We start from the raw sequence: 26,474 nt of genomic DNA, 5'->3' as shown, positions 1-26,474 counted from the left end.
GTCCCATTGATCCCATCGTGTCCCACCAGGTGGGAGCAGTGGGATCCAGTGGGAATCTCTAATCCCGTGACTTTCTGATCAGGTGACTCGGTATGTTAGATGTCGTCGTAACACTATCCCCTTCCTAGCTTAGCGCTTGTCCCAAGCGTTCATAAAGTGAGTTTCCCCCACTTGATTAATTCCGTAGTGCCTTCCTTTCTGTTTGTTATGATGTCCGTTATTCGTTCTTCAAAATCTGTTGCTAGTCGTAAAAATATTTATTTTCGTTCTAAAGACAAAGGTGTCATTATGTCTTACAAGTGTAGTCGCTGTTTGGAGAAGAACCTTGAGTGTCGGGTGCTTCCAAATGCTGTGCGCTGTGGTGAATGTATAAAGAGTGTGGGCAGTGGTCGTTGTGATGTGTATGGCCACTCTGCGGGCGATTGGTCTCGTGTTAATTCTGAGGAAGAGCGTCTTGAGTTCGAGGAGGAGAAGGCTGCGAATGCTATGGCTGAAGCAGCTGCTCGGCTGGCTCCTGCGAAGGCAGAAGCGTGTTTTGCGGGAAAAGGCTGGCAAAATGCTTCAACATGACCTTCGTACTATTGAAGCTCTTGAAGAGTTTGAGGCTGAGGAACAGCGATTGGAAAATGAGCGTATTGAGAAGGAAAAGGAGTTGGCGTCTGTCTCTGCTGCTGGCCCTAGCGATGGTTCCTTTGTTTTCGACTCTTCTTCTTTGGACCCTTCGATCCTGGCTACAATGGATTCTCCTTCCTTCTGGGCAAATCCGGGTATTGCTGGTGGAACGCCTCCAACTTCTCAGGGCAGTTGAGGTTTGTTCTTGGTTCCCATGAATTTTCGGTGTGTGGATAATCTAACCATTTGATTAAATATTTGATTGTGCCTCTGACGTATTTACAATCTAGTATTGTTTCGACATCGTATATGGCGTTCGGGTTGACTGGTTCGATTTCCGTTAATGGCGCATTCGGCGCTCCTGGTGGTGCTGGTTCGAGCAAGGATATGTGGAATACTGGGTGGATGTTCATCGTGTCTGGTAGTTTTAACCGATAATTGACGGTTCCTATTACCTTATCAATCTTGAATGGTCCTAGTTTCCTGTGGTCGAGTTTATTGCTTGGTCTTTTGGTTTCAATGTTTCGTCGTAGCAAGTAAACTTTATCCCCCTCTTTAAGCGTAGGTTCCATACTACGTTTCGTATTGTAGTACGCTGCTGTTCTGGATGATATGAATCTTAGATCAAGAGCAAGCTGTTCTTGTAAATCTTTTAACTGTTCGACTTGTATTATTGCTGATTCGGCATTGACTTCTTGTGGTATCGGTGTTTGATATGCTTTAGGATTAAACCCAAAGTTAGCGCGTGCTGGTGTTATCTTTGTGGTTTCCGTTTCCGATGTGTTATATGCGAACTGTGTCATAGGTAATAGTTCTACCCAATTGTCTTGTCGATAATTTACATAGCATCTAAGATATGCTTCCATTGTCTGATTGGTCCTTTCTGTTTGACCGTCTGTCTGTGGGTGGAAAGCTGTCGACAGCTTTCTTTTAATACCCATTAGTGCTAATAGGGTAGTCCAGAATTTCGAGGTAAAGAGCTTGTCTCTGTCCGAGATTATCTCATCTGGTACTCCATGTATGCTTACTATGACCCTGAAGAATACATATGCTAGTTGTTCAGCAGTCCATGTTTCTTTGAATGGTATCATGTATGCGAATTTTGTTAATCTGTCTACTACGTTGAGTATTGCGTCGTACTCAATCGCCGTGGTAGGGTCCTTTGAGAGTGGTAGTTTGACCACAAAGTCCCATATAATGGACTTCCATGGCTGAGAAGGCATGTCTGGGGTCTGGAGCTGACCATACGGAGCGTGTCTAGAGGACTTATTCCGTATGCAGGTATCGCAATTTCCAACAACTTCTTCAACTATCGTTCTCATTCGTGGGAAGTAACTGATTTCCCGTAATCTTGCGAATGTTCTCGCGATTCCCTGATGTCCATGTGCCGGCAACCCGTGTTGTTCCGTCACGAATTCCTTAGTCATTCGACTAGGAATGTATACTTTTCCGTGGAAGTATATGATCTCGTTTTCTATCGTGAATCCTGGTTCTATTGTCTTGCGTATGCGTATAGCTGTAGCATCCTTGTCGTAATGTGATTGGATTTGACTCCTGAGATGGTTGTCTTCCAATATATGAGTAGCTGCAAGCTGTGGTGCATTGTAAACCAGTGATTCGCCTTCTTTCTTGAATATAGCGTACGATTCGTACGACTTATTTTCTTGATATTCTGGTTTTCGGCTAAGAGCGTCGGCTCTAGCGTTTTCTGATCCTTTGACATATGAAATCTTAAAATTGTAGTTGGCCATGGTTTCCGACCATCTGACCTGTCGTCTGTTTAACTGCTTCGTTGTGGTGAAGTAAACCAAGTTCTTATGATCCGTATACACCTGTACTGTGTATTTTGATCCTTCCAAATATACTCGCCATTCTCTAAATGCGTCGACTATCGCCAGTAATTCTTTGTCATATATTTCGTAGTTCAATTCGGCTGGTGATAGCTTTCGAGAGTAGAATGCGATTGGTTGCTATTTCTCATTTTGACCTGGTTGGCTCAACACTGCGCCTATAGCAAAATCTGAGGAGTCCGTTTCCACTATGATTTGCTTATCAGGATCGAATGTCAACAGTATTGGCTCCTCGGCCACTGCCTGTTTGAGCGTTTCGAAGGACTCCTGCGCCTTGGCGGTCCATTCGAAGCTTCCTTGATCTTTTCTGGTTAACGTGGTCAAGGGTGTAGTAATTCCTGAATAACCCTTGATAAATCTTCGGTAGAAGTTGACAAATCCCAAAAAGGATTGTACTTCCTTAATGGTGTTTGGCTGCTTCCATTCAAGCACTGCTTTGACCTTATCTTTGCTCATCTTGAGCCCTTGGCTTGATACGGTGAACCCTAAGAATTCTGTTTCCTTGACGTGGAATTCGCATTTGCTTGGTTTACATAGCAAATCTGCCTTGACTAAGCTTTCGAGGATGCTGCTGACATCCTTGATGTGTTGGCTCTCGTTGTTTGAATATACTAGGATGTCGTCCAAGTAGCATATACAACAAGTGTCTAAGTATGGTGACAACACATTGTTCATGAGTCTCATGAAAGTAGCTGGTGCGTTAGTTAGCCCGAACGGCATAACTTGGTACTCGTATAGCCCGTATCTTGTTTTGAAAGCGGTTTTCCATTCCTCGCCTTCCTTCATTCTGATCAAATGGTACCCGTTGCGCAGGTCCATCTTGGTGAATATGGTAGCTCCGCCTAATCGATCTCTTAATTCCGTAGCTAATGGAAGTGGATATCGATCCTTCTTGGTAAGCGTGTTGAGCTTTCTGTAGTCCACAACTAGTCTCTTAGTACCGTCCTTCTTGGGTACCCACATAGTTGGACTTGCCACTTGGGACGTGGATTCCCTGATCCATCCCTTGGCCAAATTGTCATCGATATATTCCCTGAGCGTCTTCAGCTCATCGGCTGACATTGAATAAATTGGGGTGTGCACAGGCATCTTGCCTTCCTCCAATATTATTTCATGATCCCATGGCTTGTGTTCTGGCAAAGCCTCATGGATCCCTGGTTCCTTGAACACATGTTCGTATTTCTTGTACTGTTCTGGTATCATAGGCTCTTCTGCCTTGATTGCGATTTCCTGCCGTGTCGTTGGCTTCTGCATTTGTAGAGGAGGTGTACTGGCCTTCGCTCTTAATGGAGGACCCTGGACTGGGTGTCCTACGTCGCCGGGATTGTTCGCGTTCAACTCCCCTTGGCGCGTGTTCCGTCTCGCGGACGCCTTGAACGTGTCCTTGTGACCGTTCTTGCACTGATCGAATGTCACTGTCTCTTGTGACCAATCTATCTTAGGATTGTGTGCCTTCAACCATGGCATCCCTAAGATGGTCTGTTGTTGGCCCAATGGCACAACGTCAAGCTGTATAACCTCTGAATGTTGGGTTATGTTCATTTGTACTGGTCGTGTCTCCTGTGAAACGTTCCCGTCAGATCCTGCTAGTTGTCCGTCAACTAACTGCAATTGGTAGGGTTTTTGTTTCTTCTGGAGTGGAACTCCCAAGTACTTTGCAGCTTCTGGTGCAATAAAGTTTCCTGTAGCCCCTGAATCTATCATGGCTTGCTGTATTTGTCCGTTTATTTTGACCTTGCAGTATATCTGTCCTGCTTGTCCTGTAGCATTCAATTGCTGGGTAACTTGTTTTTTGTCTGTTTCGTTGGATTGTTGGTTTCTTGTCTTTCTTTTCTTGGGGAACCATCCGGTTGCTTCTTTATCTGATCGATGGATTCCGCAGAATTCATCATAGCAAGCAGTCCAGCTCATCATCGCGTGATCTGCTGGTATCTCTTCCTTAATACATTCTTCCGTTACCGATGGTGATGGGGTTCGGTAGTACTCCTGTTCCCACAAGTCTACTGCATTCATACCCTCTTGGTTTCGCGGTAACTCGTCCAATAATTTCCGGAATTCTTCACTGGTGAAGGTCTCAGTTTCTTCGGTCTTAGCTGGATGTTCCTGGGATACAAAGGTAGCGTTAAGTTGGCCTTTGCCGAACTTGGGTTTGAAGTTGCCTTTCTTTCCTCCTGTCTTCTTACTTCGGCAATCCGCTGCCCGGTGCCCTGCTTTTCCACATTCAAAGCATAAGTTGTTTTCTCGCCTTCGTCTTTTCTCTGGATCATCATTCCCGTTCCTGTGGTGCGTGGCGTCTAGTTCCATGGGGTCCCCGTAACTCTGTGTACTGTAACGTGGTCTACCCTCATTCTTGCGGTAGCGCCCTTGCCTATGATTTGTCTGAGGCTTGTATGATCGTTGGGTTTGTTTGTACCTGTATAGGCGGTCATCGGCATCGATGGAGCTTTTGGTTAGTCCGTTCAAGTCATCGTCCTCCCCTTCCCTATCAAGTTCCAAACGTACTTCTGGTTTGAGTCCTTTACGGTAATGACTCATGATGGCGACCTTGTCCCATTTAGTTGTCCCCGCATATCTTCGGAACTCCGTAGCATACTTCAATGCCGATCCTGTCTGCTTGAGGTTGAAGATCTTATCTTCCGCTACCTCTAGCTCATTGGAGTTCCCGAAGATTCTACGAATCTCTGTCTTAAATCCTTCAAAACTGTTGAAGATTGTTCGAGTGGGTTGCATGCGATCCTGGTCGTCATGCTCGAAATAGTCTCGTAAATATGGTTGAATCCACTTGCTTGCTTCTCCTCTGAGATATGATACAGCCCATACACTCTTGGATTCCTTTTCGGTGAACTTGTCTTCGTTGAATCTGAAGTAGATTTCAAGTTGTAAGAGGAAGGTGTCGAGTTCCTGTCGACTTCCTTGGTATTTGTCTGGTAAGGCAATCTTGAGTGTTTCGTTGATGGTAATTTCCTTGGGAGCGTCGGTCATCTCGACATCGTCGGTGTCGGGTGCTTGTGCCTGACTGCTCGCGGATGCACTGGTGGGTGTCATATCGTCGGTTGGTATTGAATTGGTACTTGAAGCAGAAATGGTGCTCAAAGTGTTACGGGAGCTGCCTCTAGGGTCACGTGGAAGTGTCTAGAGATCTCTCGAGGTGGTTTAGACTAGACTTCAAGTAGGAATTCAATAAGGTTGTAACTGGTTGCAATTCTCGTAACTATAGTATGAAACTAATGATTGATCTTGAGCACGAAGCTCTACATTGTAATGAAACCCATTCCCTTATATAGACCTTCGTTCCTTGTTGTCCCATTGATCCCATCGTGTCCCACCAGGTGGGAGCAGTGGGATCCAGTGGGAATCTCTAATCCCGTGACTTTCTGATCAGGTGACTCGGTATGTTAGATGTCGTCGTAACACTTTGAATATATTAATTTGTAAAGTATTTGTTACGGAGGTACCCGCACCGCAACATGGATTATAAGATAAACCTAAGGCCTTGGTGTTGGGACCTACGAAAACAGCACTGTAGGGACAGTTGAATTAAAGGGTAACTAAAGATAGCGGTAACCGAATAAATAAGCAGTGATTAAAAGATAGGTACCTATCTTTTATTGGCACCTACCCCACAGTAGGCACAGGTTGCACAACGGTTACAGATTAGCTAGTAAGCACAGGTTAAATAAGCGGTAGCCTTACCAGGTCACGAGGACAAGTGTCACGTGAAGGAAAGTCGATTCGACTTGTCGACTCGAGTAGTCGAGTAGACTTGACGATTCGATCAAAGTACGAAGGTCTATATAAGGGAAAGGGTTTCCTTACATGTAGAGCTTCGTGCTCAAGAACAATCATTAGTTTCATTACTATAGTTACGAGAATTGCAACCAGTTACAACCTTATTGAATTCCTACTTGAAGTCTAGTCTAAACCACCTCGAGAGATCTCTAGACACTTCCACGTGACCCTAGAGGCAGCTCCCGTAACAGTATTAAATTGAATTAAAGATATGTTTTAATTATATTTATAACTTTCAAAAAGTTTTTTATAAGGATTTTAAACTTATTAAAAAATGGTTTCAATTAATTGTAAATATATGAATGAAATATAGTATTTTGGATAAAGATTTTTATAATTTCAATGAAATAGGCTTTATAATGAGAATTATATATATAATAATAATTATTATTAATACTAAAAAATATAATAAAAGTAAATCTATATGATTAGATAATCAAAAATGAACTATAGTAATAATATATAGAAATAGAAAGAGTAAAACTATTCTCTTATTTTTAATAATTTAGGGATAGGTTTATTTCTTTAATTAGTATATCGAAATCGATTTTTTTTATGAAATAGACTATTAAACCTATATCTAATGGGTAAACAAATAATAAAATAGGTTTAGAATAATTGAAATATTTCAATAAATATATTAAAAAATTGAAAAAAGGGTAAATATCGAATATTAATGCTGAATAAATATGAAAGTTATAAATTAATAGCTTTTCAAGTATACTATAAAGAGAATAATATTATATATTTATATTTATTATTATATTCAAATCATTTAATTTAATTATTTAATATTGACTATTTTAGTAATCTAAAATATTTATATAATAATCAAATTAATAAATTTATCAAAATATATATTAATTATATTTCAAAGATTGAATTCTTTATAGCTTTTAAAGTTATATATAAAAAATCAATTATTTCTTAAAATATAAAATTAGAATTTTGAGGAATAAATTTAATCTTATTTAATCTTGAAGTTATACTTTTGAAATTAAATATTCAAATTTATATACCTACCTTCCCCTTTTTTAATTTAAATTATAAATCTTTTAAACCTTTTACAATCTAATTAAAGCTCTTTCTTAATTAATATTAATTAAATCTCGAATAACTTATTATTAAGTAAACTCCCTTATACCTATATTTGAGATTATATTAACTTTAATTAAAAATACAAAAAGATTAGCTTATAAAAACATACTTTTAAATATAAAGAATTATATATTTCAAATAGTAAATAAAGTATTAAGCAAATATCGACATACAAAAAAAACCTAATTATATTAAAAAGAAGTATTTACTAAATAAAAGACTTTTAATATATTATTTTAATAAAAGATTAATATTTAAATTTAATATAATAAATATTAATAAAAAAAGGAATTCTAATAAAAAAGTATCTTTTAATTAATATTATAATAAATATAAAAAAACAGATTATAATATAAGAATCTATTAAAATAATATAATAAATCCTAAATTATTAAATTTTTAATAATTTTAATTAATTGATTTAGTTATTATTAAATAATATAACTTTGAAATAACAATTCGAAATAAAAGTAGCCGATCTACTAATATAGTCGACTCATTAATAAACTACGTTAACTGTTGAGATCACTTGGGGGGGAAAGTCGTCAACTCGAATCACCATATACAGCACTATATAGTCTATATAAAAATGAATAATATAAATTGAGATGATCTAGAATAAGGTATGATTCTTCTCAATATATATATAGTAGAAAGAATTATGTAATTCGCTTAAGCATGTGATCATACGTTCCGACATTAACAACGAAATATATATTTCTTTTTACTAATAGAAAAGAAGATGCTTTTTACTATTATATATAGTCTTAATAGCCGCTAGAAGTAGTTTTAATAAGATGATATAAGTATAAATTAAAAGATTAGTTCGGAGACATAGTAATTGTTACGGAGCTGCCTCTAGGGTTACATGGAAGTATTTAGAATTCTCTCGAAATAGTTTAGTTTAGACTTTAAGTAGGAATTTAATAAGATTGTAATTGATTATAATTCTTATAATTATAATAATAAAACTAATAATTATTTTTGAGCATAAAATTCTATATATAAAGAAACTCTATTCCTTATATAAACCTTCATTCTCTACAAAACTATAAGGCTCTGTTCTACTTGAATCCTTTAGATCTTATAAATCTAGACATTTATTCTTCAATCCCCTAGATCCTCTAGGTCCATCACGTGACCATTTGGCCATATGACGCGGTATGTTGGATACCGTCGTAATAGTAATATAATGTTAAATTTTATATTTATATTCTTTTATACTCTAAAAGCTTTAATATCTAGTTTTAATATTACTAAATTAAGTATATATTAAAATAAGTCTTTAATATATATAAGGAAGTAAAGATAAAGCTTAATTTTATAAGAGTAAATGATAGTAATAAATCAACTAGTATATTAAAGTATAAAGACTTTTCATTAATCTTTTTAAATTATAAAGATTTCATATTTTATATTTATATACATACTAGTATTAGCTCGAGATAGACTCGAAGCTTTAAACTTATAAGTCGAGTACTCTACTTTCGGGCCACCTCTCTTTTAGATCACTTTTTAAACTAAAAATGGAATTTTTAACTTTCTTATTTATGGATAGAATTTATTGAAAATTTATATATATAATAATCTAATTTATAAATCAATTAATCCATTCAACCCTAAAGAAACCAATTATAATCAAAGATTTCTTTTTAATATATTAATTAAAGAAAATAATGTAAAGAATATAGTATTCTAATCCTTTATATAAATTATATATAAATATAGATTAATATAATCTTATTTATCTTTTTAAAAAATATTTTATTAAATAGTTTAAACTATTCTTTTTATTTTTATACAAATACTTTTATACAAAATCTTAGAAAGTAATTTAATTCGTAAATACTTTTAATAAGAAGGTAAACATTAATTAGTATTAAGATTATTTAAGGGGGGGAATTGTTAATTCGAATTATTATATATAGTATTATATAGTCTATATAAAATGAATAATAAAATTGAAATGATTTAGAATAAGGTATAATTCTTTTCATTATATATATAATGGGAAAAATCATGTGATTCGCTTAAGCACGTGATCATACGTTCCGACATCTATTTACCTATTCATCTATTCGCCTATTTATCTATTTACTTATCTAATTATCTACTTATTCATCTATTCATTTATTTACTTATTTTCTTATTTTCTTATTTTCTTATTTTCTTATTTTCTTATTTATCTATTCATCTATCTATCTATCTACTTATTCATCTATTCATCTATTTACTTATTCATCTATTTACCTATTTACCTATTCACCTACTCACCTACTCACCTACTCATCTATATATTATAAATCAAAATATCAATACTATAGGAATACAATTACTAAATCAAACAAAGCCTAGATTAAACAGAATAACTACTAAAAAATCTATAATAAAAGAAATCAAGGAATTTATATAAAATAATCTAGAAATATAGTATACACAAAAAGGAAATCTAATACTCAGAAAATTAAATACAAGTAAATTTAGATTTAAACAATAAGAAGAATTCTAATGTTACAAATAGAGATTAAAGTCTAGTATATATTTAAGATTAATCAGAATATACTTACTTATTAAATCCTTACTAAACGATTCAGAGTTTATTTAATATATTCCCTATTAAAGAACCTGGACAATTAACGTATGAAAATTAATCATTAGGATCTAGTAAATAGCTTTAATTCATTCACTACTATATTCCAGTTGTAAGCGAATACAAAATACAATAGCTTTAAGCAAAAGCAGAAAAGACTAGCTCTTCTTGTAGCATCTATATAAGACCTACAACTTCCGATACTTAGCTAGCTCTTTAAACAGAATATAAGATAGACATTTAGGATTTACAAATATTATAGGTGCTACGTCTTCTGTATCCTTCTCGAACTCAAACTTGAACCAACAATTAAGCTTCTCTTTTAAAGGAATATAAAGTGTTTAAAAAATCTAAACCAATCTCAAGCAGGACAACCTTGTGATTCCTCTCTTCTCAATTCCTTTTCTACTTTCTCTCAATTTTCTTATTCTATTCAAGAGACTAAAATCGAATAGAATACTTTCTATTCATGTATCCTCTATAGACAAACTATACTATTTTCTATTCAAATATACTTCAGTTTTATTTATAGTAATAATATTCATAGTAACAATATTCATAATAGATATCTACTAATAGTATAGGTCTATCTTTCATTTTACTAACAGGAAAGTAATCACTCAATATTATCCAATTCAATTCGGATATACTCTGAATCTAAATCTGCATCTTAAGCATAAAGTAACATCAAATATCACACACCAAACATCACACCGAACATCAAATATCAAAGAGCATAAACCCCAATTCATATTCCTAGGTATCCCCGATGCGCTCATCTCCCCAAGCGAGATATATCTACTCTCGCTACTATACTAGCTGCTCCGAGTTTACTCGGTTCTGATTCCCTCCGTTTCGCTCTTCCTATTCCTAGGTATTCCCAACAGCATATATAAATATAAATGCAAGTGCGTACGTATTTAGCGCATTCGCTTCCTCCTACCCCTACCCACTTCTCCTCTATCAATAACACATTCCCAACCAACCAGCTCATATAAGAAGCAATTAACTCCACCCCACTCCATTTCTCAAGTGACTTTGAATTCCCCCAAATATACGCCCTATCACCATTCATCCTAACACGCAAACTGATATCTTATTCCCCTCAGTTGTTCCTTCGAAAGTATGTACCTAGATCATTTGTCGTTTATTATCCATTATCGTAACCGTACAAAAGTGATGAATCAAACCATTAGACATATCATATGGTCGCCCATAGAGAATCCTTCTTCGCTAAAATGCAGAAATTTTGCCCTGGCCAAATCATTTCGTATTGATTGTCTCCTTTGAGAATAAAACTAAAGAGCAGAATGCGGTGTCGAGTGAGCCGTTGTTGGTGTTTCATTATAATCTAGATTGCTAGATCTAGTAGCTAGTCTGATTGTATTTGTTCTCCCCGCACCACCATCGAAAATGAATGGTCCTACATCATTTCTGGGTGTCATTGGTCCTTCACCTGTGAGAGGATCTGCTAATGCAGGATGCATCCCATTTGGACTTGGTGAACCACGCTCAGAACGAGAGTTAGAGGTGGCACTGGGGACTGGTTTTCTTGCAATGATGTCGAGAGGTGATACTGTAGAACTCAAGTTGGTTTGAGGAACCGGTGTGGCTGCAGCCGAACTGGCTTGTGAATCGCTGACGTTGAGAAAAGCTATATCTTCGAGTCTAGTTTCGTGGGCGAGAGCACCTGTACTAGAATCATCGCTTGTGTCGAGATCATCTTCAATATGATTCATATTCAAAGGTTCAAGGTTTTCCGGCTCTGGTAGAATTGGAGCGCCTGTGGGGTCACTCGACTGTGGTATAACCGTTTCCTGGGTTGCTGGCTCGGTTCCATGGAGATTGTTTGTATTTGTTGCGGCTTCTGATATTGCTTCCACCTCAGCCTCCGCATCAGATGTGGCTAATTCCTCCCAATCTCCATCTGGTTCATCAAGCTCTGCCTCGAGATCTGCGACTGTACGACAATTTGGACATATAAAATGAGGCCAAGCTGGACCATTGATAACAACTCGTATACATTTGTAATGCCATGTGTGAGAACATGGCGCGACAAATAAAGATTGGCAGGGCTTGCATATGTTAGTTTAGGGCTATCAGGTAGGAAAAAGACCTCTTGACTTACTGCTATGGGTCCAAGACAAATCGAGCAATCTTGCGAGGAACTACTCGAAGCACCGGAGGCTTGTTTCTTGAGATTGTTGTTGAGCTCGCGTAAGCGCTTATGAGATTGCACACTGGATAAAAGATTAGCAAACAAACTGGATTCACCATCAAAGTAGAAGACATACTTGAAACTGCTAGGACCAGTTTGCCATCCTTTGTTGAGTTCCACTCGTATTTTGACGCATCTGAATATCATTTCCTCACCACCTTTGAAATCTATACCTAATTGGACTATATCACCATCGTTCACTGGGAATGGTTTTGATTCTGTTCCAGGTGAACTTAATCGTATATGATTGAGAAATGTGCCCGATGAACTTTTCACATCCTTTATATACCAACGACCTCCTGTGCACCAAAATTCACAATGACGTCTGCTAACCACTTTTGACTTGAATCCAACGGGTGCAAACGATGGCACATTCGTAGCATGCGGGGGTTGATTATCTCTTTCGGAATATCGACCAACTTTTATAATTTCCTTTCCTGTCGGGAGTGTTCGACTCATGGTACCAAATACGAGAGATGGACGATGAGCTCGAGGATCTTGATGCGGAGAGAAACGAATCGATGGTAATTGATGTGACATGGTTTCTCTGGTTGATTGAGAACCGTTTTCTCCCAAGTCATTTAACAAAGGCATATCTGCTGCCCCTCCTGTTCCTGCAGATCTAGTTCTTGCCATCGACGCCTCGAGACCAGAGGTTATCGCAGACGAATCGTTGGCCGATAAGACGGCTGAAGAGGAGGCAGTCGCAGTAGGTTGTGGCTGAGTTGCAATTCTCGATACTCCGCTGTGACCTCCTACTGTCGGTAACCACCCACTTGTCGATCCCAGATTTTCTGGATTATTCGCACCTGCAGATGTTACTTCGGGGGGATTGGTGGATCTTCGTGCAGTGGGTGAAATTTGTCGAGGAAGAATTTCGGTTGCAGGAGTTGCAGGCGAGGCTGCAGAAGAGGCGTGAGAGGGAGTTGAAGGTGTAGGATAACTTGAGGTGTGCGAGAGTGTGGGTCGTGAATTTTGGTGATTATTACTATTTGAATTTGAAGAATTTTGATTATGATGTTCCCTCGATAGTAAGTGATTTTGTGTGTAACTTCGCAAATAACTTAAACCTCTGAGACGACCTCTGGTTGATGATGATGATGTGGGAGATGTTGGGGTTGTAGTTGGTTGTGGGGAGATTGGTGAGACTGATTGTGGTGCACTTCTTTCTCGTACCATGGGTGATGATGATATGGAAGTGGTTGGGTTCCAGGGCGAACTCGGGAGCGATGAATACATGGAGAGAGAGAATATGAAGAACGAGGACTAAGTTAATCCTCGACTTTTGATTGTTCTTGAAGGGGAGAGAGAGGTGGATGGATGTGAAGGATGGTTGAAAGATAAATAACAAAATTATAAAGAATGAGAATTGATATATGTATTTGTTGTACTTGATTTGGATTTGGATTTGAATTTGAATTTAACAAAGGATGAATCGAATTCAAGACAAGTGATGATAAAAGAAAAGAAAAAAATAAACCCTTGAACAAATTAACTAGTAAAAGAGATTATGTATGGATAGATAGTAGGTAGGTAGGTAGGTAGGTAGGTAGGTAAGATGTATGGTCTTGAGATAGTGTGTGCAATATGTACGGTATGTAAGGTATGTGCCGTGCCTGGTAATCCCGTACTATCACTACACTATATGGTAGTCAAAGTGTTGTTGAGGTTTGAATCTTGATGGATTGATTGGCTTGGATGGGGATTCCAATTTTGTTCTTGATAGGTTTCGGGGGCAAGAGAAGTCAAAGTGGCTTGTGGTGCTGTGCGTTAACCTGACATCTAGATTGAAAGTGTGGTAGGATACGAGGAAGGGTAGATTGTAGGAGGAGGAGTAGCAGCAGCAGTAGTATAGTACAAGCAGGTATCAGACAGTAGTATCAGTGCCGTATAGTCTCTGGGGTAAATAAATCGAGGATGAAAAGAAGAGAAGAGAAACACAGAATTCGAATGGATATGCGGTGTGTTGACGTTGAAATATGTGAATATGTATGTATGAATTAGAGTGTAAGATCTTATGTATGTATATGCACTGAATAGGTATGTGTATGTAGAGAGATATATATATATGTGTGTGTGTGTGTGTGTGTGTATGGATGTATGGATGTTAATATCTTTTGTCAGAAACTCTAACAAAAATAAGAATGCGAATAGACTGTGGACAATATCTTGATCTTGATTTTGGTTGTATGGTGGTTGTTAGGGAGGATCTGAGAGTGGTAGAGACTTGTTGTATGTGGTGATGGTAGTATTGCATTTGCATCTAGGTGGGTAACGGTACCTATGCGTGAGGATATCGTATTTCTAGAATGAATAATTTCCAGAATATAGAGTAATAGTAGTCGCACGAGATGTTGATAAGTGATGATAATGATGATTATACAGTAATAAGTAACATTCACATATATATAACTAGTACAGGTATATATAAACAAATAAACATATAATCATATCAACAAACATATGTTTACATACGCACATATATACATAGAGTATATAACACACAAGCTTCCTACATTTACACATAGATCCTCACTTGGACATGGCCATATCAATGGTCAATAATCTCGGTCGATGTCTATCAGGCCATGGATATCAAATCATCATTCATTCGGAGAGATACGCGATCAGTCAGAGTGGCACGAGTGCAATATAAAAAATGGCCGGAAGCAGGGCTGCATTTGGCAACGACGTTCCTTTTCACCGTCATCCATGGTATTGCCACGATAGATGACAAGCCTAGGTAGGTGGTCATGTATATAGGTGTGTATATAGGTGGAATCAACAATAGAATCAACAATGAGATGTAAAACTCTTCTCAATATAGCCCATCAATACTTCTACATTTTCACACCTGTCTTGCAAACTTCAACCACGTAACTTAACCTCCCTCACTTAGATAACTTCACTCCAACCTCACTTCCTCTCCCAATATTGATAACCGCAATAAAAAGATTAAAAAATGCTTTGACCGTTAAATTGCACGGCTCTGATCAATCCTGGCTCGCCTGATAGTCGTCCATCCCAGTCTAGTCGCTGATTCAACGCCTCTGGGAAGAGAAAATAAAAAAGCGGGAGAGATGTGGCACGTGAACAATGTCTGAATACGGCACAGTTTCTGCACTACTAGCCCTAGCCCGTACCCGTAAACAGCTGCAAAATGGTCTGAGGCTGCCTCGGCTTCGATTTTGCTATCAACTCACCCACTCACTCACCCAACTCACCCCACTCGAGCCACTATCGCTGATGCTGATCACGTAATCCCCATCCATCAATCAAAAAGAACGCCCCCCCGCCATCAACCGGTAAATACCGAACTCAAGTTTTTTTGGGGGAGAATTGCGTACGGAGTACTAAGCAGTCATGATTGATGTAACTGCGACGGAACTTTCGCGACGACGAAGTCAATTTCTATCTTCAACTTACTGCAATTACAACCAGTAATACTCATTATGCTCAGAAATCCTTCAACGAGGGTTTTGAGGAGGGCTCTTTCATCTCAAAGACCTATATCCAATGCTTTACCTGCTTTCCGTTCAAGAAGTTTGGCTACTGTAGTGGAACCTATACAAAAGGTACAAATGATGTCCAAACTTCTAATACTCTTCACCTCGACTAACACTAGACACTTACAGGATCCTGCTGAATTAGATCAAATCACTACCCTTCCCAATGGAGTTCGTGTCGCAACGGAAGCTTTACCCGGTCACTTTTCCGCCATTGGAGTATACATCGATGCAGGGTCCAGATACGAAAATGAAGATCTCAGAGGGGTTAGTCATATAATGGATAGATTGGCATTCAAGTCGACGTCAAAGAGATCAGGCGATGAGATGTTAGAATCAATCGAGTCACTAGGAGGCAATATACAATGCGCTTCATCAAGAGAATCTTTGATGTATCAATCTGCCACATTCAACTCTGCGGTCCCAACTACTGTCGCTCTTCTCGCCGAGACAATTCGAAATCCTTTAATCACTGAGGAGGAGGTTTCCCAACAATTGGTGACCGCTGAATATGAGATTGGCGAGATTTGGTCAAAGCCAGAGTTAATTCTTCCGGAAATCGTACACATGGTTGCATACAAGGGAAACACTCTTGGAAATCCTCTGTTATGTCCGAAAGAACGACTTTCCGAGATCAACAGCAATACCATACAACTATACCGAGATACTTTCTATAGACCTGAAAGAATGGTCGTAGCATTTGCGGGGGTACAACATGAAGAAGCAGTAAAACTTGCCGAACAACATTTTGGAGATATGCCAAAATCAGCTCCCATTTTATCACAAACAGGATCGGAAACGTCTCTTGATTCAGTATCAGGTGAAACTAGCAGCGACAGCTCTATATCATCATCTTCCTCATCAACACCACCTTCACCAACACAAAAGCCATCCACCTTAATATCACGCATGCCATTTTTCAAGAACATCTCCACTTCCGCACCAAAAAGTGCCTCTGTTCAGAATGGTTTCCTGAATCCCCTTAACCTCAACGAACCTTCACGCTACACAGGTGGATTTCTTGCCCTCCCAACTCTGCCACCACCAGTGAATCCTGCCCTTCCCGCACTAAGCCATATTCATATCGCATTCGAAGCTCTTCCCATTTCTTCCCCCGACATTTACGCCCTCGCTACCCTTCAAACTCTTCTTGGCGGTGGTGGATCCTTCTCTGCTGGTGGTCCTGGCAAAGGCATGTATTCTCGTCTTTATACCAACGTTTTAAACCAACACGGCTGGGTCGAATCATGCATGGCTTTCAACCACTCGTACACCGATTCTGGGCTTTTTGGAATCTCATCCTCATGTTCCCCAGGCTACGTCAAGAATATGCTTGATGTCATGTGCCGTGAACTTCAAAGTCTCACTCTCGATTCTGGATTCAGCTCATTACAGACGGCAGAAGTTAATCGTGCGAAGAATCAGCTAAGATCAAGTTTATTGATGAACTTGGAATCGAGGATGGTAGAATTAGAAGATTTGGGAAGACAAGTACAAGTACACGGAAGAAAGGTTGGAGTCAGAGAAATGTGCAAGAAAATCGAAGAATTAACCGTCAAAGATCTTAGAAGAGTAGCTATACAAGTCTTTGGAGGTCTGGTGAAAAATGCAGGAGAGGGAAGTGGTAGTCCAACCGTGGTTTTACAGGAAGGTGAAGAAGAAGGAAGAGTATACAAAAATTTCAGTTGGGATGATATTCAAGATCGAATTCATGGATGGAAACTGGGCAGTTGGTAAAAGAGTAAGCGAGTAGAGGAGGAGAAAAAGGAACAAAATTATCGTATGTATCGGCTGGAGAATAGGATCTCTTCTCGATATATGTAAGCTGGGTGCTTTTTTGTATGATAGTGATGGATGATGTGATGATTTGAAAGGCATTTAACTGCGTGTGTGTATGCATATGTGGCGTTTGTTTTTTTGTGTTTTGATTATTAGGTATATGGGGAGAGGGGCGAAGAGGGGGAGGGAGGAAGCATAGGAGGGAGGGAGGGAGGATGAGAATTGAACAATAAAGATTGGGAGATGGAAAATCGGAAAAAGGAAAGTGCGAAAACTCTCCTGAGATGTCGAGTTGGTAGTCGTAGAATGGACGGATGTCTGGCAGATTGAGAGATCTGCAAGAGGAAGAAGAGAAAGAAGAAAATGCATTGTAAAGATAGAATACACAAATGAACGACTAAGTAAATAAATCATCAGATAAAGATACAAAGATATATATTGGTGGAATAATAGATATATATGTCAATAAAATATATACCTCCTTTTATATTTTGCTTCAGATTTAGATTTGGAATTAGAATTTTGAGGGGGTTCTTGGACTTGAGTGGATGGAGGATGATTGGATGAATCTATGTATATATATACAATCACATTCCTTAAAACCTGATTAAGTTTCATAGAAGTCAATCTTAGGATGAAGTACTTCTGTCCTCCCCTTTCCTCTTCTCATCTACTTCTCCTCTCTTTATATCATTCCTATGAATCTATTGATATAATAATCACAATCATATGAGAATTATCTCTCGAGATTGAATAATAAATAGATTATATTCTAATATGTATGAATTCTAGTATATACCGCTTACACTCTAGAGTTTATGTAAGTTGTTGAATTATAATCGATATGCTCGATATGTATGTATATTTAAGATGTTTCGTTTTTTATTATTATAGGAATCGAGTTGAATCGAGTTGAGATAATATAAGTAAGTACCTAGGTTGGTATATGTGTATGTAAGTAAATATGAAACTAAGTAAATAAATTCTAATCTTATTATCCCCTAGACCATTATTATATGACGCCTGGGTGGTCCGTGCACCGAACAAGACCATTAATATTTTCGTAAATAATATTGATAATAAGGAAATCAACAAATATACAATATATAATAATTCTATTAATATAACTTTAATTAATATAAAATTTAATTTCATAAATGTAGGGATATTATATTCAAATATTCCTTTTATTTTGAAAATAAAGAATTCTTTTAAATCTATAAATTATATTGATTTCAATTGAAAACTTATTCTATAAATTAATACTTAAGAATATAATATATTCAATCTATTTTATATTTATTTTCCTATTAAAATAATAGAATTAACAATAAAATAAATAAATTTATATATACGAATATTAAAAGATAAAGAACTTTTAAATTTGTAGGTATTTTGATAATATTCTATAATAATAAACAAGATTTATTTATATTTAAATATATATATATATATATTGGTTTATATTGAATTTAAATTTGAAATCTATTAGGAATATAATAAAAAATACTAATATATACTCTTTTATATATTTTATATTAAGAAATAAGTTTGAAAAGCTTTATATAAGATATTTTATTAAATCTTTTGAAAAAAAAATATTTATAAAAAAATAAGATATTATTTTATTAATTCGAATTTTATATATTAATATACTTATTTATAGGTAGATTAATTATTAAATTATATTTAGAGTATTAATCTCTTAATATAAATACTTTAAGATTGAATATTAGTTGATAAAAATATAGCTTAATATTTTAATTAATTAAGCTTTATTATTATTATTAAAAATAAACCTATATTTATAGGATTTAAAATATAAATAATAATAGATCGAAGTTTTTTTATAATATAAAATTGATATAAGATTAATAAAAAGAATGATTTTATAAGTATAATTATACCTTCTTTTTTAGAGTTAATAAAAAATAAAAAATATATAAATTTTATATAAGTAATAGTTTTATATTTAATATAAAAATTATTTAAAGTATTATATTATATTTATCTTAATAATCTATTTATTTCTTATAACTTTTTAGAGTATATATGTTATATAGAGTATATTATAATAAGAACATATAAGTCTAATTCTAATATTCATAAAGATCTGAATAATTTAAGGGTTCAAAATATTAAAGATAATAAAATACTATGAGGAATAGTTTATTCTGAAATATTACTTTTGAATAATATATATTTTATAATATGAAAGAATAATATAATAATTTTAATTTAATTTATAATTTATAATAAAAAAACTTTTGTTAATAGAATATATAAAAAATTAAAAATTATTTCTTTAAAAACTAAAACAGCTTGAATATTATTTATTGAGATTACTTAGAGGGGGGGAGTCGTCAACTCGAATCATTATATACAGCACTATATAGCCTATACAAAATGAATAATATAAATTGAAATGATCTAAAATAAGGTATAATTCTTCCCAATAACATAGTTTAACACCGAGTGGGCCATATCACCAAGTGGATCATTTTCACTTCAATTTACACCTTCAAATATAGATTATTTAATAATCATTAAATTAATTGATTTAAATTATTAAGAATCTAATAATTTAGGATCTATTATATTATTTTGAGAGGTTTTTGTATTATAACCTGTCTTTCTATATTTATTATAATATTAATTAGAAGATACTTTTTCATTAGAATTTCCTTTTTTTTAATACTTATTATATTGAATCTAAATATTAACTTTTTATTAAGATAATATATTAAAAACCTTTTATTCAATAAATACTTCTTTTTAATATAATTAGGTTTTTTTCACATATTAATATTTATTTAATACTTTATTTACTATCTAAAATATATAATTCTTTATATTTAAAAGTATGTTTTTATAAGCTAATCTTTCTATATTCTTAATTAAAGCTAATACAATTTCGAATATAAATATAAAGAAGCTTGATTAATAATAAATTATTCGAAATTTAATTAATATTAATTGAAAAAGAGCTTTAATTAAATTATAAGGGATTTGAGAAATTTATTAATCTAAATCGAAAAAGGGGGGGGTAGGTATATAAATTCGAATATCTAATTTTAAAAATATAGCTTTAAGATTAAATAGAATTAAATCTATTTTTCAAAATTTTGATTTTATATTTTGAGAAGTAATTAATTTCTTATATGTAACTTTAAAAATTATAAAGAATTCAATCTTTAAAATATAATTAATATATATTTTAATAAATCTATTAATTTAATTGTCATATAAACATTTTAGATTATTAAAATAATTAATATTAAATAATTAAATTAAATAATTTAAATATAATGATAAATGTAAATATATAATATTATTCTCTTTATAATATACTTGAAAAGCTATTAATTCATGATTTTTATACTTATTTAATATCAATATTCGATATTTACTCTTTCTTTAATTCTTAATATATTTATTAAAATGTTTTAATTATTTCAAATTTGTTTTATTATTTATTTATTTATTAAATATAGATTTAATAATTTAGTTTATAGAAAGATCGGTTTTAATATATTAATTAAAAAAATAAATCTATTCTTAAATTATTAAAATAAGAAAATAATTTCATTCTTTTTATTTCTATATATTGTTATTATAGTTTATTCTCGATTACCTAATTATACTATTTTACTTCTATCATTTCGTTTAGTATTAATTATTACTATTATTACATATATAATCCTCATTATAAAATCTATTTCATCAAAATTATAAAAATTTCTATCCAAAATGTTATATTTTACTTATATATTTGTAATTAATTAAAACCATTTTTCAAAAAGTTTAGAATTCTTATAAAAAACTCTTTGAAAATTATAAATATAATTAAAATATATCTTTAATTCAATTTAATATTTTATAAATTAATATACCTAAAGCTTTTCAATATATTTTGTACCTCTTGATTTGAAAATATAATTTATTATATTTTTTATATTTTTAAGTTTAAGTGAAAAACTTTTCGAATTTATATTAAAAATATATTAAATAATTAATTTTTCTTTCAATTTTATAATTTTATGATAATTCATTCGAATCTTTATATATAAAAGTAAACTATTTATTTTATAGCTAATTATTATATAAGGCATATTATATAATTAAAGTAATCTATTAAATACTTAGTTTTTTGTTTTTTTGAAAAGCTTTAATAGCTAAAAGTAAATGTGCTTTTTTATTTGTAGATTCCATAATAAATGATTGATAAAACACATGTTGAATATGAAGAGTGTAAATTGAGGTGAAAGTGGTCTACTTGGTGATATGGCCCACTCGGTATTAAACTACATTATTCATTTTCGAATAATGTCAAAACGTATGATCACGTGTTTAAGCGAATCACATGATTCTTCCCATTATATATATAACGTAGTTTAACACCGAGTGGGCCATATCACCGAGTGGATCATTTTCACCTCAATTTACGCTCTTTATATTCAATATATATTTTATTAATCATTTATTATGAAATTTATAAATAAAGAAGTATATTTATTTTCAATTATTAAAACTTTTTAAAAAAACAAAAAACTAAGTATTTAATAGATTACTTTTATATATAAAGATTCGAATGAATTATCATAAAATTATAAAATTGAAAGAAAAATTAATTATTTAATATATTTTTAATATAAATTCGAAAAGTTTTTCACTTAAACTTAAAAATATAAAAAATATAATAAATTATATTTTCAAATCAAGAGGTACAAAATATATTGAAAAGCTTTAGGTATATTAATTTATAAAATATTAAATTGAATTAAAGATATATTTTAATTATATTTATAATTTTCAAAGAGTTTTTTATAAGAATTCTAAACTTTTTGAAAAATGGTTTTAATTAATTACAAATATATAAGTAAAATATAACATTTTGGATAGAAATTTTTATAATTTTGATGAAATAGATTTTATAATGAGGATTATATATGTAATAATAGTAATAATTAATACTAAACGAAATGATAGAAGTAAAATAGTATAATTAGGTAATCGAGAATAAACTATAATAACAATATATAGAAATAAAAAGAATGAAATTATTTTCTTATTTTTAATAATTTAAGAATAGATTTATTTTTTTAATTAATATATTAAAACCGATCTTTCTATAAACTAAATTATTAAATCTATATTTAATAAATAAATAAATAATAAAACAAATTTGAAATAATTAAAACATTTTAATAAATATATTAAGAATTAAAGAAAGAGTAAATATCGAATATTGATATTAAATAAGTATAAAAATCATGAATTAATAGCTTTTCAAGTATATTATAAAGAGAATAATATTATATATTTACATTTATCATTATATTTAAATTATTTAATTTAATTATTTAATATTAATTATTTTAATAATCTAAAATGTTTATATGACAATTAAATTAATAGATTTATTAAAATATATATTAATTATATTTTAAAGATTGAATTCTTTATAATTTTTAAAGTTACATATAAGAAATTAATTACTTCTCAAAATATAAAATCAAAATTTTGAAAAATAGATTTAATTCTATTTAATCTTAAAGCTATATTTTTAAAATTAGATATTCGAATTTATATACCTACCCCCCCCTTTTTCGATTTAGATTAATAAATTTCTCAAATCCCTTATAATTTAATTAAAGCTCTTTTTCAATTAATATTAATTAAATTTCGAATAATTTATTATTAATCAAGCTTCTTTATATTTATATTCAAAATTGTACTAGTTTTAATTAAAGATATAGAAAGATTAGCTTATAAAAATATATTTTTAAATATAAAGAATTATATATTTTGAATAATAAATGAAGTATTAAACAAATATTGATATATATAAAAAACCTAATTATATTAAGAAGGAATGTTTATTAAATAAAAAGCTTTTAATATATTATTTTAATAAAAGATTGATATTCAGATTTAATATAATAAACATTAAAAAAGAGGGAAATTCTAATAAGGAAGCATTTTCTAATTAATATTATAGTAAATATAGAAAGATAAATTATAATATAAAAATCTATTAAAACAATATAATAGATCCTAAATTATTAGATTCTTAATTGTTTAAATCAATTGATTTAATGGTTATTAAATAATCTGTATTTAAAGGTGTAAATGAGGTGAAAGTGGCCTACTTGGTGATATGGCCCATTCGGTGTTAAACTACGTTATAAGAAAGAATTATTTATTTTAATTCTTTTTAATGATTATAATTATAATATGAATATTATTAGTGCTTTATGTAATATAAAGAATCAATTATATATATTTATATTAGAATATTAATAATAATAATATAATAATTATTAAGCTTTAGAATAATAGCTTTTTATTATTGTTTTAATTAATTGCTATTTGATTTATAAAGAAATTGTATTAAAGTATTCTATAATCAAATCTCTTAGGTATAATGATTTTTGAAAATCTTTTGCTAATGAATTGATTATCGAATTTGAATCCAAATATTATTTTAAATATATAAAACAGATTTGATTAATTTCAATTAAAAGTTATAATCTTTTTTAAAATTATTATTTTATATATTTGGAAAGTAAAAGGAATTATTATATTTATAAGAAATAGTTTTATAAGATAAAAAGGATTATATTAAGAGAAAAGTCTATTAATTTTAAATAAAAGAAGTGAGGTATAAAAGTAAATAAGGATGTAAAGAATATAATATTTCTTTATATAATAATAATAAGTGTTTTAATAATTATTATAAAAAATAGTTTTAATATTATGAGAATTCTCAAAATCCTGATGTTCTGATTGGTCACTAAGATCCTGTTAAGCGAGGCGTCATATAATGACGGTCTAGGGGATAACTTATATTAAATCCCTTTCACGATATTCTCCATTTCCATTTCCATTTTCATTTCCATTTCTATCGCCCCCCCTTCTTCCCTTAAAAAGACAGATCTAACTACCTACCTAGATACTTAAATACAAATAGATGAAATAAGCGAGTAATGCAGCTAATATAATTGTTACGATGGGTAACAGAATGCCATGTGACAAGTGTCACGTGGTGGAGTCCCCAGGAGCCAGGGCTCCAAGGAGGTCCTTGGGAGCCAGGACTCCAAGAAACTCCAACCAACATCAGAGTACGAAGATCTATATAAGGGAATGGGATTTCATTACAATGTAGAGCTTCGTGCTCAAGAACAATCATTAGTTTCATTACTATAGTTACGAGAATTGCAACCAGTTACCAACCTTATTGAATTCCTACTTGAAGTTTAGTCTAAACCACCTCGAGAGAACTCTAGACACTTCCACGTGACCCTAGAGGCAGCTCCCGTAACACTTTGAGCACCATTTCTGCTTCAAGTACCAATTCAATACCAACCGACGATATGACACCCACCAGTGCATCCGCGAGCAGTCAGGCACAAGCACCCGACACCGACGATGTCGAGATGACCGACGCTCCCAAGGAAATTACCATCAACGAAACACTCAAGATTGCCTTACCAGACAAATACCAAGGAAGTCGACAGGAACTCGACACCTTCCTCTTACAACTTGAAATCTACTTCAGATTCAACGAAGACAAGTTCACCGAAAAGGAATCCAAGAGTGTATGGGCTGTATCATATCTCAGAGGAGAAGCAAGCAAGTGGATTCAACCATATTTACGAGACTATTTCGAGCATGACGACCAGGATCGCATGCAACCCACTCGAACAATCTTCAACAGTTTTGAAGGATTTAAGACAGAGATTCGTAGAATCTTCGGGAACTCCAATGAGCTAGAGGTAGCGGAAGATAAGATCTTCAACCTCAAGCAGACAGGATCAGCATTGAAGTATGCTACGGAATTTCGAAGATATGCTGGAACAACCAAGTGGGACGAAACCGCCATTATGAGTCACTATCGTAAAGGACTCAAACCAGAAGTCAGACTGGAGTTAGAAAGATCTGCCGAGAGTGTAGACTTGAACGACCTAATCCAGGACTCCATCGAATCAGATGATCGTCTTTACCGATATCGACAAAGTCAAAGATCATACAAACCCCAGGGAAATCAAAAGCAAGAGCGTTACCGCAAGAATGAGGGAAGACCACGTTACAATCCACAGAGATATGGAGACCCTATGGAACTCGACGCTACGCACCACAAAGGTGGGAATGATGATCCGGAAAAGAAACGAAGACGAGAAAATAACTTATGCTTTGAATGTGGGAAAGCAGGGCATCGGGCAGCAGAATGTCGAAGCAAGAGAACAGGGGGCAAGAAGGGCAACTTTAAGAATAAGTTCGGCAAGGGCCAACTTAATGCCACCTTCACGCCACAATTGTGTGCTGTTAGCATGACAGGGCTAGCCACGCCACCACCAGCTTACGAAGAAGAAGAAGAGGTCGAAGGCCTCTCATGGGTAAACAAAGACCCGCAGTTAGGAGAATCATGGTCTATTCGGGAAATTGACCAATGGAACCGTCGTATCTGGAAATTTGGAGATACAGACGAAGGAACTATGAACGAGGACCTCAGCGTAACAGACGCTGAAGAGGGCGAATCGTATGAGGTTCGGTACGTCGATCAGCATCGAATTCTATGGTTTGGAATCACTACGAACACATCATTCATAGAAAGGATCAGTACCGATCACCTCCAGTGGCCAGACAGAGGAGAGCTATGGGAAGTGTTTTATCACCACACATCTGAAAGAAATGAGAATCAGGTTCTATTTTTATGCAGAAGAGTAGGAAAAGAACACCGGGTCCAGGCTCAAGCCATATTACCACCACCAGTTGTGGGTACGATAATGAAAGTCACTCAAGGGAACTACCGGTACACCCTATGGAGGGATTTACTTGATGACAGAGCTAGATCAGGGACAAGCGCTGCCTATCTAGAAGAGGAAGAACCTCGACGTGTAACATTTGCCGATGAGATCATCCAGAATAGCGAGAATAAGCAAATTACACCACAGCTGAATGCTACAGGACAAGCAGGACAAATATACTGCAGAGTCAAGATAAACGGACAAATACAACAAGCCATGATA

General features: G+C 33.7%; 2 protein-coding genes across 2 annotated transcripts; one reads left to right on the top strand and one right to left on the bottom strand.

Moving 5' to 3' along the window:
* Positions 1 to 10,541: 10,541 nt before the first annotated feature.
* EAF01_004729 (uncharacterized protein) lies at positions 10,542 to 14,543 on the bottom strand. Its single transcript, XM_038912983.1, has 3 exons — positions 12,234 to 14,543; positions 12,068 to 12,179; positions 10,542 to 12,014 (listed from the first exon to the last, which is right to left on the bottom strand). The coding sequence occupies exons 1-3, from the start codon at positions 13,394 to 13,396 to the stop codon at positions 11,238 to 11,240; spliced, it is 2,052 nt and encodes a 683-aa protein (XP_038771069.1). The 5' UTR covers positions 13,397 to 14,543; the 3' UTR covers positions 10,542 to 11,237.
* Positions 14,544 to 15,609: 1,066 nt separating this feature from the next.
* Positions 15,610 to 17,400, top strand: EAF01_004728 (uncharacterized protein; the record flags this gene model as incomplete). The annotated part of the gene is made up of 2 exons (XM_038912982.1): positions 15,610 to 15,732; positions 15,793 to 17,400. 2 exons carry the CDS (start codon positions 15,610 to 15,612, stop codon positions 17,398 to 17,400), a joined length of 1,731 nt encoding a protein of 576 aa, XP_038771068.1.
* Positions 17,401 to 26,474: the final 9,074 nt, after the last annotated feature.

The sequence above is a fragment of the Botrytis porri genome (assembly GCF_014898465.1).
Source record: "Botrytis porri strain MUCL 3234 chromosome Unknown BPOR_006, whole genome shotgun sequence".
NCBI lineage: Eukaryota > Fungi > Ascomycota > Leotiomycetes > Helotiales > Sclerotiniaceae > Botrytis > Botrytis porri.
Note: the sequence above shows the minus strand (reverse complement) of the source record. Positions and strands in the feature narration are given on the sequence as shown.